At 55.4% G+C, this 17,468-nt stretch overlaps 1 protein-coding gene across 2 annotated transcripts in view; it reads left to right on the plus strand.

Annotated features, from left to right (window-relative positions):
- ITGA3 (integrin subunit alpha 3) overlaps nt 1-17,468 on the plus strand; it is a 41,890-nt gene that overhangs the window by 20,641 nt on the left and 3,781 nt on the right. For both annotated transcript variants that reach the window (XM_029074912.2, XM_029074913.2), the window contains exons 4-24: nt 171-420; nt 1,786-1,872; nt 2,052-2,259; nt 3,331-3,524; nt 5,750-5,838; nt 6,130-6,266; nt 6,615-6,701; nt 7,389-7,456; nt 7,542-7,678; nt 8,419-8,565; nt 8,670-8,767; nt 9,829-9,994; nt 10,343-10,411; nt 11,598-11,677; nt 11,818-11,895; nt 13,207-13,309; nt 13,400-13,576; nt 14,313-14,429; nt 14,901-15,014; nt 15,243-15,341; nt 15,783-15,908. In XM_029074912.2, coding sequence (XP_028930745.1) covers nt 171-420; nt 1,786-1,872; nt 2,052-2,259; nt 3,331-3,524; nt 5,750-5,838; nt 6,130-6,266; nt 6,615-6,701; nt 7,389-7,456; nt 7,542-7,678; nt 8,419-8,565; nt 8,670-8,767; nt 9,829-9,994; nt 10,343-10,411; nt 11,598-11,677; nt 11,818-11,895; nt 13,207-13,309; nt 13,400-13,576; nt 14,313-14,429; nt 14,901-15,014; nt 15,243-15,341; nt 15,783-15,908 — 2,631 coding nt within the window. The remainder of the gene's footprint in view (nt 1-170; nt 421-1,785; nt 1,873-2,051; nt 2,260-3,330; nt 3,525-5,749; nt 5,839-6,129; nt 6,267-6,614; nt 6,702-7,388; nt 7,457-7,541; nt 7,679-8,418; nt 8,566-8,669; nt 8,768-9,828; nt 9,995-10,342; nt 10,412-11,597; nt 11,678-11,817; nt 11,896-13,206; nt 13,310-13,399; nt 13,577-14,312; nt 14,430-14,900; nt 15,015-15,242; nt 15,342-15,782; nt 15,909-17,468) is intronic.

The raw sequence follows: 17,468 nt of genomic DNA on the forward strand, positions 1-17,468 counted from the left end.
GGGTGGAGGCCCAGGCCGGTGATGGGCAGTGGCGGTTTGGCATTCGGGGAAGGTCTGGGTCAACAAAGAAGTGGATGGGGAGCAGGTCCAGGAGTCCCAGGTGGCCACAGCTGGGTGGGGTCCTGGGCCTCCCCTAGCCCAGGCCCTGACGCAAGCGCACCATCGGCCAGGTCTGTGCCCACCGGTACACCAAGGTGCTGTGGTCCGGCACGGAGGACCAGCGCCGCATGGTGGGCAAGTGCTACGTGCGGGGCAATGACCTGGGGCTGGACCTGGGTGACGAGTGGCAGACATACCACAACGAGATGTGCAACAGCAACACCGACTACCTGGATACGGGCATGTGCCAGCTGGGCACCAGCGGAGGCTTCACCGAAAACTCCGTGTACTTTGGGGCCCCAGGTGCCTACAACTGGCAAGGTAAGGTGTTGGGAGGAGGTGGCATCCAGTTCCCCTGCCTCCTGGGGATTAGGGTATTAAGCCTTGTGCAAAGTACTGGGGTCAACACAAGATAATCAGGGCCAACACAGTCCTTGTTCTCTATGGGGCTCACAGTGTAAGGGGGAGAGAGAAATAGTATCGAATCCCCATTTTACAGATGAGCAAATTGAGGCACAGAGAAGTGATGTGACTCGTCCAAGGTCACACAGTCAATCAGTTAATTAACCAAGGGTATTTATGGATGACTTACTGTGGGCAGAGTACTGTACTAAGCAGTCAACAGAGTACAATACAGTTGGAAGACCTGAACCCTTCCCTCAAGGAATTTACAGTCTAACAGGAGGAAGTTGTTGTTTTAGCTCCTCTCTAGATTGTAAGCTCATTATGGGCAGGGAGTGTGTCTGCTAATTCTGTTGTATTGTACTCTCCCAAGCGCTTCATACACTACTCTGCACATAGTAAGCGCTCAATAAATACGACTGATTGATTACAGGCAAGTGGCGAAGCCGGGATTAGAACCTAGGTCCCCTGACTCCCAGGTCCTTGCTCTTCCCTCTAGGCTACCCTGCTTCTCAGAGGGATGACAGAAGATAGCTTCTCTCTTTCCACTTTGCCCCTCCCTCCCCTCTGCCCCACCTTTACTTGAACCCACAGGGCTGGATTCATCTACCCTGGTTTAGCTACAGGCAGATTGATCGAGAACAGCCGGAATTCCCGTCCTCTCCCACTGGCTGTGGCAGAGAGCAGGGTCTCCAGTTCTAGTTCCTCCTGACCTAGGGATACCTGGCTTTGTCTTCCTCCTCCTTCTCCCCCTCCTCCTCAGTCAGTCAATCATATTTATTGAGCACTTACTGTGTGCGGAGTACTGTATTAAGTGCTTGGGACAATACAACAATAAGGAGACACATTCCCTGCCTATAACAGGCTTACAGTCTAGAGGGGGAGACAGACATTAATATAAATAAATTCCTCCTCCTCCTCCTCCGCCTCCACCTCCCAGCAAACGTAAGCAGCGAGCGGAGCTTACTCCTTGCCCATCCGTCGTCTGTGGCAACCGGGGGACCCTGGCTGTCTACCACAGGGAGACCACCCCCATTGCCAGGATGGCCGGCCCTTCTGGAGGGCAAAGAAGAGGCAGCCCCCCTAAGGCCAAGCGGCAGTGGGTCATGAGTTCGAATTTGCACCCCGGAGCCTCACCGGTGGCTGGGGTTGCTTTTCTGGTCAGAGGCTGGATGGCACCGGATTCTGCCCAGCAGGGGCCAGCAGGCCGAGGAGGGCGGGGAGCCGATGGGCGGGGGTGGGGAATGGGTCCAGAAGCTGATATGTCCCATTCTGCCCACCTAGGAACAAATTACATGATCCAGAGGAAAGACTGGGATCTGTCCGAGTCCAGCTACGCGAATGAAAAAGAACAGGGCAACATCTATATTGGTAAGACTGGGCATGAAGGGGGAGAAAAGGCTCTGCCCCACCTTGCTCACCCTCCCCAAGGGCCAGTGAGACCTGGGGGTGGGCCAGAAGCCCAAATCATGCCAATGGGATCTGTGAGGGGAAGGAAGGTGCACCCCCCCAACCCTAGGTGATGCCCACCACCTCCACCCCCTCACCAGGGTACACGGTACAGGTGGGCAGTGCCATCCTGCACCCCCAGGACCTCACCATCGTGTCAGGAGCCCCCCGCCACCGCCACGCAGGAGCTGTCTTCCTGATGAGCCACAAGGTGGGCAAGGACCTAGAGAGGCGGCAGGTCCTGGAAGGGCAGCAGGTCGGGGCTTACTTTGGCAGCTCCATTGCCCTGACGGACCTCAACAACGATGGGTGAGCATGCTGGGGTAAGGGCAGGGCTGGGGTTGAGGGTGGGCCTGAAAGGTCCCCCCCTTCTAGCCTAGGAGAGTGGACAGGGGCTTTGAGATTCAGAGGACCCTGGTTCTAATGCATCTTCCCTCCCAGCTCTACCCCTGGCCCCCGGCTTGGCCTGGGCCAAGTCTGTTAACCTTGATGGGTCTCAATTTCTTAATCTGGAGAATGGGGAGATTAATCCTGCCCTGGAAGGATGTAGACTGGCAGTTCGCTGTGGCCAGCGAATATGTCTGTTTATCATTCTATTGTACTGAAAGCAGCATGGTCTAGTGAATAGAGCATTGGGTTAGGAGTCAGAAGGTCATGGGTCCTAATCCCAGTTCTGCCACTTGTCTACTGTGTGACCTCGGGCAAGTCGCTTCAGTTCTCTGGGCTTCAGTTATCTCATCTGTAAAATAGAGATTGAGATTGTGAGCCCCATGTGGGTCAGAGACAGTGTCCAACCTGATTTGCTTGTATCCATCCCAATGCTTGGCACATAATAAGCACTTAACAAATACTACAATTATTATTATTATTATTATAAATACAATTGGATGGATGAATGAATGGATGAATGGTGAGGATAGAAGGAGGAGAGGAACTTGGTAGCTCTACAGGGTATGAACTTGGACATGTTTCACAATTTCCCTCTAAATCTGGTCCTGCCCTTGCAGGTTAAATGGGCAGCAATATGCAAATTTATGCACTTCTGCCCACTCACTCTTAGCCCATTGCAGGGTAGGCTAGAGATGCTGTTAGGTAAGGTCAGGGTCTAGAGCATGGGCCTGGGAGTCAGAAGGTCATGGGTACTAATTCCAGCTCCCTCACTTGTCTGCTCTATGACCTTGGGCAAGTCACTTCACTGCTCTGTGCCTCAGTTTCCTCATCGGTAAAATGGGGATTAAGACTGTGAGCCCTATGTGGGACAGGGCTTCTCTCCAACCCGATTACCCCAGCACTTAGCGCAGTGACCTAGTGCATAGTGAGTGCTTAACAAATGCCATAATTATTGTTATTTTGCATAACTATAGTTGCCTTCCCCTACAGGTGGCAGGACCTCGTGATTGGAGCCCCCTACTACTTTGAGCGAAAGAAGGAGGAGGGTGGAGCCGTCTACGTCTTCACGAATGAGGGGGGCACCTTTGCCCCAGAGCCCACCCAGACCCTCCATGGCCCCAGCGGTTCCGCCTTTGGTTTCTCCGTGGCCAGCATTGGGGACGTCAACCAAGATGGCTTCCAGGGTAGGGTTCTGGAGGCTGGTGGGCCCCATTCACTCATTCAGTCGTATTTATTGAATGGTGACTGTGTGCAGAGCACTGTATTAAGCACTGGGGAGAGTACAAAATAACAGTAAGCAGTCACATTCCTTGTCCACACCAGGAGTCTGGGCCTTGCCTCCCAGAGTGCATTGCCTCCCAGAGTCACCGGCCCCACCCCCTGCACATTTAGGCTCCTCCCCCTGGGCGGTCAATCCCTTCTTTGCAGTCCTATTCCAATCGATCAATCAATCTATGCCCTGTCCATTTAGCTGTTTGGTCCTCACCAAATGCCCAGAGGCACCAGGCAGTCCTCCAGTGGTTTCCATGAGAAGCAGCTTGGCCTAGTGGCTAGAATGCGGGCCTAGAAGTCTGAAGGACCTGGGTTCTAATTCTGACTCTGCCACTTGTCTGCTGTGTGGCCTTGGGCAAGTCATTTAACTTCTCTGTGTCTCACTTTCCTCATCTGTAAAATGGGGGTCAAGACTGTGAGCCCCATGTGGGTTATGAAATGTGTCCAACCTGATTAGTTTGCATCTACTAGGGGAAGCAGTGTGGCTCAGTGGAAAGAGCCTGGGCTTCGGAGTCAGAGGTCATGGGTTCGACTCCCGGCTCTGCCACTTGTCAGCTGTGTGACTGTGGGCAAGTCACTTAACTTCTCTGTGCCTCAGTTACCTCATCTGTAAAATGGGGATTAACTGTGAGCCTTACGTGGGACAACCTGATTACCCTGTATCTCCCCCAGCGCTTAGAACAGTGCTCTGCACATAGTAAGTGCTTAACAAATACCAACATTATTATTATTATTATTACCCCAGTGCTTAATACAGCGTCTGGCACTTGGTAAACACTTAAGGACTACCTAAAAAAGCCCAGCTCTGGGAATCAGGAGACTTGGATTCCAGTCCCAGCTCCTCTTGCTGGGGCTGTGTAATCAGCAGGGCGGGTTTCAGGGTGTTTCATGAGGTGGACAGGCCTGGAGGAAATCCTGGGGCCTAGCTGACCAGCGCGGGTGGCAGAGACCGCAGTGGCTACTGAGCCCATTCTCCCACCGGGTCACGGGGTGCCAGCCCAGCATCGGTCATGGGGTGCCAGCCCAGCATCGGCCCGGGGTGCCAGCCCAGCATCAGCCCCGAGCCGCGGTCCCTGTGACTGCCAGTGGTCCCTGCGCCTCAAGCCCTTCCGAGGGCACTTCCTCACTATCAGTCATCAGCGGTACTTATTGAGTGCTTCCTGGGTGCAGAGCACTGAACTAAACATGTGGGAAAGTAAAATATAACAGAGTTGGTAGACACATTCCCTGCCCATGATGAGCTCATAGTCCTAGCGCACACTGGGCCGTGTGCTGCGTCCTTGCCCATCTCCTCTCTCTCTGCCCTCTGGGCCCTGGTGGGAACAGAGTGGGCACAGATGAGAAAGCACTAATGAAACTGGGCAAAAATTGGGAAGCAGCAAGTCCTAGTCGGTAGTCAGAGGTCCTGGGTTCTAATCACACCTCTGTCACTTACCTGCTGTGTGACCTTGGGTTTGTCTCTTAATTTCTTTGTTCCTCATTTTCCTCATCCGCAAAATAGGGATTCTGTACCCGTTCTCTATCCTACTTACTTTGTGAGCTCCATGTGGGAGCTGGTTATTCTGTATCTACCCTAGCACTTAGAACAGTGCTTGGCGTATAGTAAACACTTAACAAATGCCACAATTATTATTATTATTATTATTATTGTTGTTGTTGTTAATAATAGTAATAATACTTGTGGCATTTGCTGAGTGCTCAATACTGCTACTACTAATGATGATAATTCTTCCCCTCAGGATCTCGTTCTAAAGTCTCAAGACCCATCACCCAACTTCACCTCCTCCTTTTTTAATCTTCTCCCAGAAGGCCCCACCCTCAGCTTCCCTCCACTTGCCCAATAGTAGGAGTATTTATTGAATGCCCATTTGGGGGAGTGCACTATACTAGGCACTTGGGTAGTAGAGAATGAAGAAGTGACCCATTTCCTGCCCTCAAGCAGCTTCTACTCTCCCAGGGGAGACAGACTGGGTGGATGGACTTTCATTCATTCATTCATTCAATTGACTGTATTGAGTGCTTACTGTGTGCAAAGCACTGTACTAAGTGCTCGGATGAGGTGAGGCGCCGAGGGTTCAGGTCAGGGTAGTGTGTGCTGGAAATTGCAGTCCTGCTTCTGCCCCCTCTCTACTTCCAGACATCGCCGTGGGCGCCCCTTTTGAAGGCTCTGGTCGCGTGTACATCTTCCACAGCAGCTCCACCGGCCTCCACCAGAAGGCCCAGCAGGTGGGGGGTCCGGGCAGGGGGCCCGTCTGCCTGAATGTCTGACCGTCCGCCCGTCTGTCTGACTTGTCCCCTCCTCCCCCACGTGTCTCTCACCCGTCCACACGTCCATCTGTCCACCGTGCCCACCCGGTCCCGCCCCCACCCGTGCCCCTTCCTCCACACCCTGCAACCCTGGGTCCCTGGGCCTGGGGCCACCAAGGCAGGGAGGGGGACTGGGACGAAGCCCACCCCCGGCAGGCCCTGAGATGGGTCGGCCCCCTCACCCACCCCCTGCGCTGCCCCCGGCCCCAGGTGATCAGCGGGGAGGAGCTGGGGGTCCCGGGTCTCTCCACTTTCGGCTACTCCCTGAGCGGGCAGCTAGATGTGGACAACAACTCATACCCGGACCTGCTAGTAGGCAGCCTGGCCGAGAGGATCGTGCTACTGCGGTGAGGGGGAGGGGGGTAGGGCAGGGGTGGGGGAGAGGGGAGCCCCCCTGTGTGCCTGACCCCCTGAGGATGCCTAACGATTCCTATCTCCCTGTCCTGGTCTTTCTGCCTCCTGCAAAGGCTGGCTGTCTCTGGCACCACATGGCGGTCTCTCTCTGTCACCATCTTCCTGTCTCTCCATCTCTGTCCCTATCTGGCCATCTCTGTCGTCATTTGGTTGTCTCTCAGTCTCTGTCCCCATCTGGCTGTGTCTCAGTCCCCCTGCTGGGTGCCCCTGTTGCCTTAAGACCCCTAGGGCTGCCCTGTGGGTGCTGCCACTGAAGCCCGCACCCCCTCTCCACCACACAGGGCCCGCCCCGTCATCAACATCCTCAACAAGACCCTGACGGTGAAGCCCACCCTCCTGGACCCTGCCAGGTGCACCCCCACGTCTTGGTAAGTAGCCCATTCACTAGTCAGTCATATTTACTGAGCACTTACTGGGTGCAGAGCACTGGACTAAGCACTTGGGGAGAGTACTATATAAGAGACACATTCCCTGCCTGCAACGAGCTTCCAGTCTAGAGGGGGAGTCAGACATTAATGTGAACAAATAAAATGACAGATATGGATGTTAGTGCCCTGGGCCTGGGAGGGGGAATGAATAAAAGGAACAAATCAAGGTGGCACAGAGGGAGTGGGAGAAGAGGAAAAGAGCGTTTAGGGAAAGCCTCTTAGAGGAGAGCTCAGGGGGTTTACACTGTACTAAACTCCTCTGTGTGCAGAACACTGTACTCAGCGCCTGGGAAAGTACAGTAGAATTATTATTAAGTGTATTTAGCACTGCACTAAGCATTTGGGAGAGTACAGTAGAGCATCAAACATATTCCCTGCCCACGAGCTCTCAGTCTAGAGTGAATTAGTTAGCCTAATCCCTGCCCTCGGGGAGTTTTTATAATCTAGCCAGGGTACCATACCCTTAAGCAAATGGCAGACCAGAAAAAGGGATAGCATCTAGAAAGGTGTACATAAATTCACTGAGGAGCTGGGAATTTGAGCTTCTGTCTCCTTTTTGGGGGGGGTGGGAGGTAGCAGACAACCCCTGACCCCCTCCCCGGGCCCTGTGTTCCCCTACCACCCCAGCCTGCAGGTAGAGCTGTGCTTCTCCTACAACCAGAGCGCGGGGAGCTCCAACTACCGACGGAACATCAGTGAGTGCCGGGGAAGCGGTGAGAGATGGGGTCGGGGGGCCAGGGGCCGGTCCCTTCCTTGACCCCTAGCCAACCCTTCCCCCAGCCCTGGCCTACACCCTGGAGGCGGATCGAGACCGCAGGCCCACCCGGGTCCGCTTTGCCCAGAGCCTCTCTGCCGTCCAGCACGGCTTCTTCTCCATGCCCGAGAGCCGCTGCCACAACCTGCAGCTCCTGTTGGTGGTGAGTTGGGGGTCCAGAGACCACCCCCCAGTGGGCTGAGTCTGGCGGCTCGGGAGGGACCCCAGGACAGAGAGGGTCTGGCGGGGTGGGGGTGTGCCTCAAGGAGAGGGAGAGGAGGGAGGGACTTTGGGGGGTGAAAGGGAGGGATAGGGATGGGACCCTGGTGTGATGAGGAGGGGGCTCAGAGGGGTGGCACTCGGGAGGGAGGGGGGTAGAACTTTGGGGGAAGGGAGTGATTGAGGAAGACGGACCCAGGAGAGAGGAAGGGAGGGGGATGGGACCCCAGTGGGGAGGGAAGTGGGGGAAACAGAACCCAGGAGAGACCTTGTCTGCTATGTGGCCTTGGGCAAGTCACTTGACTTCTCTGTGCCTCAGTTCCCTCATCTGTAAAATGGGGATTAAGACTGTGAGCCCTGTATGGAGCAGGGACTGTGTCCAACCCCATTATCGTGTATCTACTCCAGTGCTTTGAACAGTGTCTGGCACAAAGTAAGCACTTAACAAATAGCATCATTATTATTATTATTATTGAGAGAGGAAAGGAGAGGGACGGGGCCCAGCAGAGATGGCAGGGGGGACCCCAGGGAGGGAGGGACATGGGACTCCAGTAGGGGGAAGAGAGGGGTGGGACCCAGGAGAGAAGGAGGGAAGGAGGGGGATGGAATCCGGGGGTCTAAGGGGGTCCTCGGCTCGGGCCCCATTCCTTCCTTCCTCCCCTTCCCCTTCCCCCGCCCGCCTAGGACAACATCCGCGACAAGCTCCACCCCATCACGCTGTCCATGAACTACTCTCTGCTGGAGCGGGACATGAAGCCCAGGCTGGGACCCCGCTCCCTGGACCCCTACCCTGTCCTCAACCAGGCCCAGCCCCGCGAGAACCACACTGAGGTGATGGGGGTGGGGGGCCGAGGGGTTGTGGGGGCGAGGGGAGACCCAACCAGGGCTCCGGCTGAGCCTTGAGACCCCCCACTCTCCTGCCCCCCACCCTTCAGATTCAATTCCAGAAGGAGTGTGGGCTGGACAACATCTGCAAAAGCAATTTACAGCTCAAGGCGGCCTTTGTCACTGAGCACATGCAGCCACTCGCCAGGTGCCACGGGGGGGAAAGGGCGAGGTGGGGTGGGGCCTGGGTGACTGAGTGGGGCTTGGGGTGGGACCTGTGGGGCTTGGTGGGGGGCTGAAGGAGGGGTCTGCGTGACTAGGCAGGGCTGGGGGCGGGGTCTATGTGACTAGCTGAGGTTGGGGGGTGGCCAAGTGAATTTGAGGGTGGGTCCCATGTGGCCAGGGGAGACCGGGTGCCGAGCCTGTGTGGCTTGACAAGGGTTGGGGGTGTGATCTGTGTGGGCAGGTGGGGCTGGGGGTGTGGATTATGTGGCCAGCTGAGATTGGGAGGGGTGACCAGTGAGGTTGGGGTGGCCGGTGAGGATGGTGGGGCCTGTGTGGCTGGGCAAGGGCTGGTATATGGCCCATGAGGCAGCTGGGGCTCATTCTTTCAATCATATTTGAGTGTTTCCTGTGTGCAGAGCACTGCGTTAAGTGTTTGGGAGAGTACAGTATAACAATGTGCCGTTCCCTACCCTCAGTGAGTTTACAGTCTAGAAGGGTAGGGTTCGGGGGTGTGGTTTGTGTCTCTAGCTGAAGTAGGAGGAGCAAGTTGAGGTTGGGGGCAGGGCCTGCGTGGCCAGGCTTGGGCTGAGGGGATGAGGCTGAGCCATTCAGGTGAGCCCCTCACCACCCCCCACCACCCCCACCGTACCACTCCCCTGGGCAGGTAATGTGTCTGTTTATTGTTGTATTGGGGAAGCAGCGTGGCTCAGTGGAAAAAGAGCCTGGGCTTCAAAGTCAGAGGTCATGAGTTTGACTCCCGACTCTGCCACTTGCCAGCTGTGTGACTGTGGGCAAGTCACTTAACTTCTCTGTGCCTCAGTTCCCTCATCTGTAAAATGGGGATTAACTGTGAGTCTCACGTGGGACAACCTGATGACCCTGTATCTCCCCCAGCGCTTAGAACAGTGCTCGGCACATAGTAAGCGCTTAACAAATACCAACATTATTATTATTATTACTCTCCCAAGCACTTAATACAGTGCTCTGAGCACAGTAAGCACTCAATAAATACAACTGAATGAATAAATGAGTGTTCTGGCCCAGGATCGGCGGGATCCAGGTGTTCCAGTACAGCCGGGACGTGAGGAAGCTGTTCATGAGCATCAACGTCACTAATGAGCCCAGCACTGCACACAACGGGGAAGACGCCCACGAGGCCCTGCTCAACCTCACCATCCCCTCTGCCCTGCTGCTCTCCTCCGTGCGCCCTGTAAGCACCAGCCCCCCACCCACCCCCCATCTCCACCACCTTTCAGGTCAGTCCCCATCATACCTCCTCCCTGGGGACCACTCCCCTGCTGTACCTCGACCTCCCACCCCAGGGGCCTTTCCCCTGCTGCAGCCGACCCTAACGCGAGATCCTTCTCCCTGCTGCAGCCCCCAATTGGGATCCCCCAAACCCTGCCCCTCTCCTGCTGCACCTCCTGAGTTTTCTCTCCAGGGAAGGGGGGACCTGACTGAGCCCCCCCCCCCCATTGAGAGACTGGGGTAGGGGCCAACTTTGGGTCATGGGGGAGTTGAGTAGGGGGGTGTCTCACTGTGTTTCCCCCAACCCCAGGCTGGTGCCTGCCATGCCAATGAGACAATCTTGTGCGAGCTGGGAAACCCCTTGAAGAGGAAGCAGAAGGTGAGATGGGGAGGATGTTGTGACGTGGGTGGGGTGAGGGGGTTCCCCTAAAATCCCGACTCTGCCCCTTGTCAGCTGTGTGACTGTGGGCAAGTCATTTCACTTCTCTGTGCCTCAGTTCCCTCATCTGTAAAATGGGGATGAAGACTGTGAGCCTCACGTGGGACAACCTCATTCCCCCGTATCTACCCCGGCGCTTAGAACAGTGCTCTGCACGTAGTAAGCACTTAACAAATACCAACATTATTATTAAAGGATCCACAACAACCCCTTGGGGTCTTCCCAAGAAAGGGGCTACTCTTTTGGCATTTGGGAGATAGACTGTTTCCAACCTGATTAACTTGTATCTACCCCAGTGATTAATTCAATCCGGGCACATAGTGAACTCTTCACAAATACCATAAGAACAATAATAATAATTATGGTATTTGTTAAGCACTTACTATGTGCCAAGCACTGTTCTAAACACTTGGGTGGATTCAAGGTAATCAGGTTGTCCCACTTGGGGCTCACACTTTTAATCCCCATTTTACAGATGAGGTAACTGAGGCACAGAGAAGTTAACTGATGTCACATAGCAGACAAATGGTGGAGCCGGGATTAGAACCCAAGTCCTCTGACTCCCAAGCTTGTGCTCTTTCCACTAAGTCACGCTGCTTCTCTAAAAAAACCCCCACTGAGATACTAATTCATTTGGTCCCACCTGGGGCTCACAGTCTAAGTAGGAGGGAGAGCAGGTATGGAATCCCCCTTTTGTAGATGTGGGAACTGAGGCACAGAGAAGTTAAGTGACTTGCACAGGTTCACACAGCAGGTCCATGGCAGAGCCAGGATTAGAAGTTCTCTGACTTCTAGGCCCGGGCTCTTTCCACTAGACCACCCTGCTTTCCCAAACACTTGGAACATCAGCATTCTCTAGACTGTAAGCTCATCCGCTGGACTGTAAGCTTGTTGTGAGCAGGGAATGTGTCTACCAACTGTCATATTGTTCTACTATAATCTCCCAAGCACTTAGTACAGTGCTCTGCACACAGGTGTTCAATAAATACTATTGATTGATTGAGGAGCGCACAGTAGCTGATCAGTCGGTATTCTCAGTCGATTGGTGATTGATTGGGTCTCTCCGTCTGTCCGTCCGTAATGCCCTCCGTCTGTAACCCCCTTCCCTCCCCCCCCCCGCCCGCAGATGGAGCTGCTGATTGCCTTTGAGGTGGTGGGGATCACTCTGCACACCCGGGATATCGTGGCCCAGCTGCAGCTCTCCACGTAGGTGCCCGTGGGGGTGTCAGGGAGGGAGCAGGGGGTTCCGCCCTTCCGGCCTCTTCCGCTTTGCTCCTCTGCCGCCGTCCCACCCACTCGCGTTAGAGCCTTCTCCTCTGCATCCTCTGACAGTTTCTTCCCCACAGCTCCAGCTACCAGAAGGACCTCTCCCCCGTGACGGTGACCCTGCAGGTGGACTATACCCTCCAAGCCTCACTCAGCATGTGGGTGACTGCCCCCGTGGGAAATTCCTGCCCCTGACCCATCTTGCTCCTTCTCTGGCCCTGACCGTTCCTGCCCTTACCCCTAATGCCCATTCATTCATTCATTCATTTATTCATCCAATCATATTTATTGAGCGCCTACTCTGTGCAAAGCACTGTGCTAAGATCTTGGGAGAGCGCTTTGGCTTAGCGGATAGAACACGGGCCTGGGAGTCAGAAGGTCATGGGTTCTAATTCCGGCTCTGCCACTTGTCTGCCGCGTGACCTTGGGCAAGTCACTTCACTTCTCTGTGCCCCAGTTACCTCATCCGGAAATTGGGGATTGAGACTGGAAGCCCCCGTGGGCCAGGGACTGTATCCAACCCAATTTGCTGATATCCACCCCGGCAATTAGTACAGTGCCTCACACATAGTAAGCGCCTAACAAATACCATAATCATTATTATTATTACAATGTAATAATAAACAGACACATTTTCTGCCCACAGCAAGCATTCCACCCAGAGATAGATTCAGCATTCATTGGCCTTAGGCTCCCTCCTCATAATAATAATAATTATGGTACTTGTTAAGTGTTTACCGTGTGCCATGCACTACTAAGAGCTAGGATGGAGGCAAGCAAATCAGGTTGGACACAGTCCCTGTCCCACATGGAGCTCACAGTCCCAATCCCCATTTTACAGATGAGGTAACTGAGGCACAAAGAAGTGAAGTGACTTCCCCAAGGTTACACAGCAGACAAGTGGCGGAGCCGGATTGATAGCCCCAGATCGGGCAATTGGGGTGGCCACTGAGGTCCGGGCAGGGCCCCACTGGCTGGGGGGTGGGGCACCCGTGGGAGACAGGAAGGGAGCCGTGCCCATCAGTGACCCTGAGTTTGCCTGAGGCCTCGGGAGACTGGCCATTTCCGGCCTCCCAGCCAGCCTGGAACCTACCATCCTCTGGGGACTTGGGCCTGGGAAGGGCTTGAGGTCAGGAGACAGGTCAGTTCCTTGCAGAACGAAGAGGCTAGAATTGGTTTGTCTCCAGTTCTTCCTTTCCCACATGGAATGTACTGTTCCCCTGGGGACAGGGGACCGGGAGGGGCCTGGGCCAGTTCCGACTGGTCCGCTCCTCCCCACCCCTCCCCACCGATCCCTTAGGGAGTCAGCCCTGGCCGGCCTCGGGGCCATCCGGGGGGATGCTGTCTGCTCAGCTTACTGTGGGGGGACCCCGGGAGCCTTCCACCCTCCCACCACTTTTCTCCTCCCTCCCTTAACCTGTTCCAACCCCGTACCACCCTTCACCATGCCCACTCCCCTCCTGACCCAGGACCACCTACCGGCTGCAGAGCTATTTTGGGGGCACGGTGATGGGGGAAGCAGCCATGCGGAACGTGACGGATGTGGGGAGCCCTCTGAAGCTGGAGTTCCAGGTGAGGGGTCGCCATGGGGGGAGGCGTGCCAGGGCGGGGCGAGGGGGGCATTGTGGGCGGCGCCCTTGACCCCTACCTGTGTGTCCGTAGGTGAGCCCGGCCAGGGAGGGCCTGGCTGCTCTGGGCAGCCTGGTCCTGGGCTGGGAGTGGCCTTACGAGGTGAACAATGGAAAATGGCTCCTGTACCCTACGGCGATCACTATCCGCGGCAACGGGAGCCTTCGGTGCCACCCTCCGGGCAACCTCATCAACCCCCTCAACCTCACGGTAAGGACCCGGTCACCCCTCTCGTGCCCTCCATCCCTCGGCCCCTCCATCCTCTGGCCCCTTCTCAGCCCTGGATTCATTTGCATCTCATTTTCATGGTCTTCAGTGACTGGTGGACTAAACTGCCACTCTTCCCCAAAACCCCTCCCTATTGGTTGTGCTCCTTCTGAAAGACACCACCCCCCCTCCTGTGGGCTGGCCCAAACCCCCCAGGAAGCATGGGGACCCCCGTCAATCTATCAGTTGTATTTATTGAGCGCTTACTGTGTGTAGAACACTGTACTAAGTGCTTGGGAGAGTACACTATAACGATATTAATGTCTGTCTCCCCTTCTAGACAGTAAGCTCGTTGTGAGCAAGGGATACGTCTGTTATATTCTATTGTACTCTCCCACATGCTTAATACAGTGCTCTGCACACAGTAAGCGTCCAGTAAATAAGATTGACTGACTAAATAAATTAATTACAGATCTTACAAATGTGCCATGGGATGAGGGAGGGGTGAGTAAAGGGAGCAAAGCAGAAGGGAGTGGGAGAAGAGGAAAGGAGGGCTTAGTCAGGAAAGGCCTCTTGGCGATGAGATTTCAATAAGGCTTTGAAGGTGTCAGAGCTGAGCCCCCTCCCTCTTTCCCTCCCCCGGGGCTTTCCAGCCTTGCAAGGGGTCTCACAGCGCCGGGACTGCCACCCCTAGCTTGCCCTCTCCTCTCTTTTTTTCCCCTCTCGGTGCCCGGCTCAGTTCCCCGGAGCCACCCTGAACCGTCGCCGAAACCGGAGGGAGCTGGAGCCTGGGGGACCGAGCCCGCCCGCCATCACTCTGGCCGCTGCCAAGAAAGCCAAGTCCGAAACACTGCTGGTGAGTGACCAGATGGGTGTGCCCCGGGGAGGGGCGATGGGAGGGAGTGGGCAGCAAGAAGCAGCATGGCCTAGTGGATAGAGTCCGACCCTGGGAGTCAAAAGGATCTGGCTTCTAATCCCAGCTCTGCCACATGTCTGCTGGGTGACCTTGGGCAAGTCACTTTACTTCTCTGGCCCTCAGTTACCTCATCTCTAAAATGTGGATTGAGACTGTGAAACCCCACGTGGGACAGGGACTGTGTCCAATGTGATATGCGTGTATCCACCCCAGTGCTTAGTACAGTGCCTGGCACGTAGCGCTTAGCAAGTACTATTATTATTTTCTGCCCCAGTGCTTCGTATGGTGCTGGGCACATCATCAGAGACAAGTATGTGCTCTGCACACAGGAAGGACTCAATAAATACAGTTGAATGAACAAATGAATGAGTGAATGAATGAGTCTCCTGCCTTCTTCCTGTCCCCTTGCAGACTTGTGCCAATGCCCTTGCCCGCTGCGTCTGGTTCGAATGCCCCATTCCGGATGCCTGGGTCCTGTCCAACGTGACCGTTTGGGCCCGGGTTTGGAACAGCACCTTCATCGAGGTCTGGCCTGCGGTGTCCTACGGGGAGGGAATGGGTGGGGAGGTGGGTTTAATTTCCTCTGGGAAAGGGTGGGTGGGGCGGCTGGGGTCCTGAAGGAAAGCCACGTTGATGGATGAGGTTACGAGGGCCTACTTCTCTGCCGCTTCTTGGCTCAGGATTTGGAGAAGGGAGTTATTGGGGGGGGGGGGGTGGACCTGACCCCAACCCTTTGCCTTCCTTCATCTCCAGGATTACAGTGACTTTGACCGGGTCAGGGTAGAGGGCTGGGCCACCTTGTTCCTGCGAAGCAGCGTTTCCTCCATCAACATGGACAACAAGACTGTCCGAGTGGGTGGCCGGGCTCCGAGGGGGGGTGGATCGTGGCTGGGGGCAGCAGGCAGGGGACAGGAGGAAGCAGGTCAAACAGCAGCAGGATGGATTTGGGCTGGACTGAAGAAGGATTTCAATTAATTCATTCATTCGTATTTATTGAGCGCTTACTGTGTGCAGAGCACTGAGCGCTCCAATGCCAAGAGGAGTGTGAGGGGCTTCCGTGGGTGGCCAAGGGAGGCGGGGGAGCGGCGCGGGGCCGGGGGGGAGGGGGAATATAAGAGACACCGAGCTGAGCTGGTCACCAGGTGATTTGACGGTCGAAAATGGGGATTTCCTCTCCTGTCGGCCCCCTGCTTGCCTCCCTGCTTGGGAGAAGCAGGAATGCAGGGCCACCATCCCTCGAGTCACCCTCTGGCATCCTGTCACCCACCCCCCGCCCCTGCTCTCCCGCCCCAGTTCTCTGTGGACATTGACTCGGAGCTGACGGAGGAGTTGCCGGCCGAGATTGACCTGTGGCTGGTGCTGGTAGCCGTGGGGGCCGGTCTGCTGCTCCTGGGCCTCATCGTCCTTCTGCTCTGGAAGGTCAGTCTCCTTTCCCGGTACTTCTCTAATAATAATAATAATTGTGGCATTTCTTAAGCACTTACTACGTGCCAGCTACTGTACTAAGCGCTGGGGTGGACACAAGCAAATTGGGTTGGACGCAGTCCCTGTCCTACGTGGGGCTCCCAATCTCAATCCCTATTTTCCAGATGAGGTAACTGAGGCACAGAGAAGTGAAGTGACTTGCCCAGCGTCACACAGCAGACAGGTGGCAGAGCAGGAATTAGAACCAATGACCAGTTGACTCCCAGGCCCATGCTTTATCCACTAGTCCATGCTGCTTCACCTCTCCCGGTCTCTGCCCCCTCCCCGTGCTCCTCCCCCTCACTCCTCCCTCATCCCCATGCCTTGCCATGCCCTTCCCCACTCCCCTCCTCCCTCACCCCTCCCCTGCTCCTCCCTTCCCCCTCCTCCCCACTACCCTCCCCCTTCCTATCCCCTTCTCCCACGCTCCCCCTCTCCCCATTCATTCCTGGCATCCCCACCCTCATGCCCCCTGAGTCGTTGCTCCCTGTCCTTCCTCTACCAGCCCCAGCCAGTGAAGACAGACACTCTAGCCACACTGATGGCCCTAAGAAGGAGAAACAGTTCCCATCCAGGAGTCCAATTGTCCTGGCCTCCCGCCCTGAAACTTCTCAGGATAGGATTCGAACCCAAGCATCCTGGTCTCTAGCCCTGAGACCCTTTTAGACAGAATTGGGGCCCAGGTGTCATGATCTCCAACACTGAAATCCTCTGAGGACAGGGTTGGGATCTAGGCATCCTCGTCTCCAGCCCTGAAACTTCCCAGGACGGGATTCGAACCCAAGCATCCTGGTCTCTAGCCCTGAGACCCTTCTAGACAGAATTGGACAGGCTTGAGACCAACCCACCTCTTAGATGAAACAATCCATCCATGGTATTTACTTAGCACCTACTGAGAGCAAAGCATTGAACTAAACACTTGGGAGAGGAAATCAAAAGCAAAGACCCAGGTTCTCTGCCCTTAAGGAGCCTTTTCTCATAGTATTCGTGAAATGCTTACGATGTGCCATGCACTGTACTAAACTCTAGGGTAGATTCTAAGGTAATCAGGTTGGACACTGTCCATGTCCCACAAGGGATTCAGAGTATTAAGCCCACTTTACAGATGAGGTAACTGAGGCCCAGGGAAGTGAAGTGATATGCTCAAGGTCACACAGCAGCCGAGTGGCAAAACTGGGATTAGAACCCGGATCCTTCTGCCTGCCAGGATCATGCCCTATCCACTAGGCCAAGCTGCTTCTCCAGAGCTTGCAGTGTGGCCAGGGAGACAGACTTAGAAGAGACCTAAGAGGGTAGGGGACGGAAAGGGCAGGGGGTGACAGGTGGCATGGCTCAATGAGGCATTGACTAAATGGCTGAGAGGACATCAGCCCCTGATACCTCCAACCTGCCCCCTCCTTGGATGGGGCCCAGGAATCCTACTCCCCTGCTCTGGGACCCCCACCTGGGACAGAAACTGGAAACAGTGTTCCAGCCAAGACCCCTTCCAGTCTCCCAGCTCGGGACCCAGATGTC

Source organism: Ornithorhynchus anatinus, chromosome 11 (genome assembly GCF_004115215.2).
Source record: "Ornithorhynchus anatinus isolate Pmale09 chromosome 11, mOrnAna1.pri.v4, whole genome shotgun sequence".
NCBI classification, from domain to species: Eukaryota; Metazoa; Chordata; class Mammalia; order Monotremata; family Ornithorhynchidae; genus Ornithorhynchus; species Ornithorhynchus anatinus.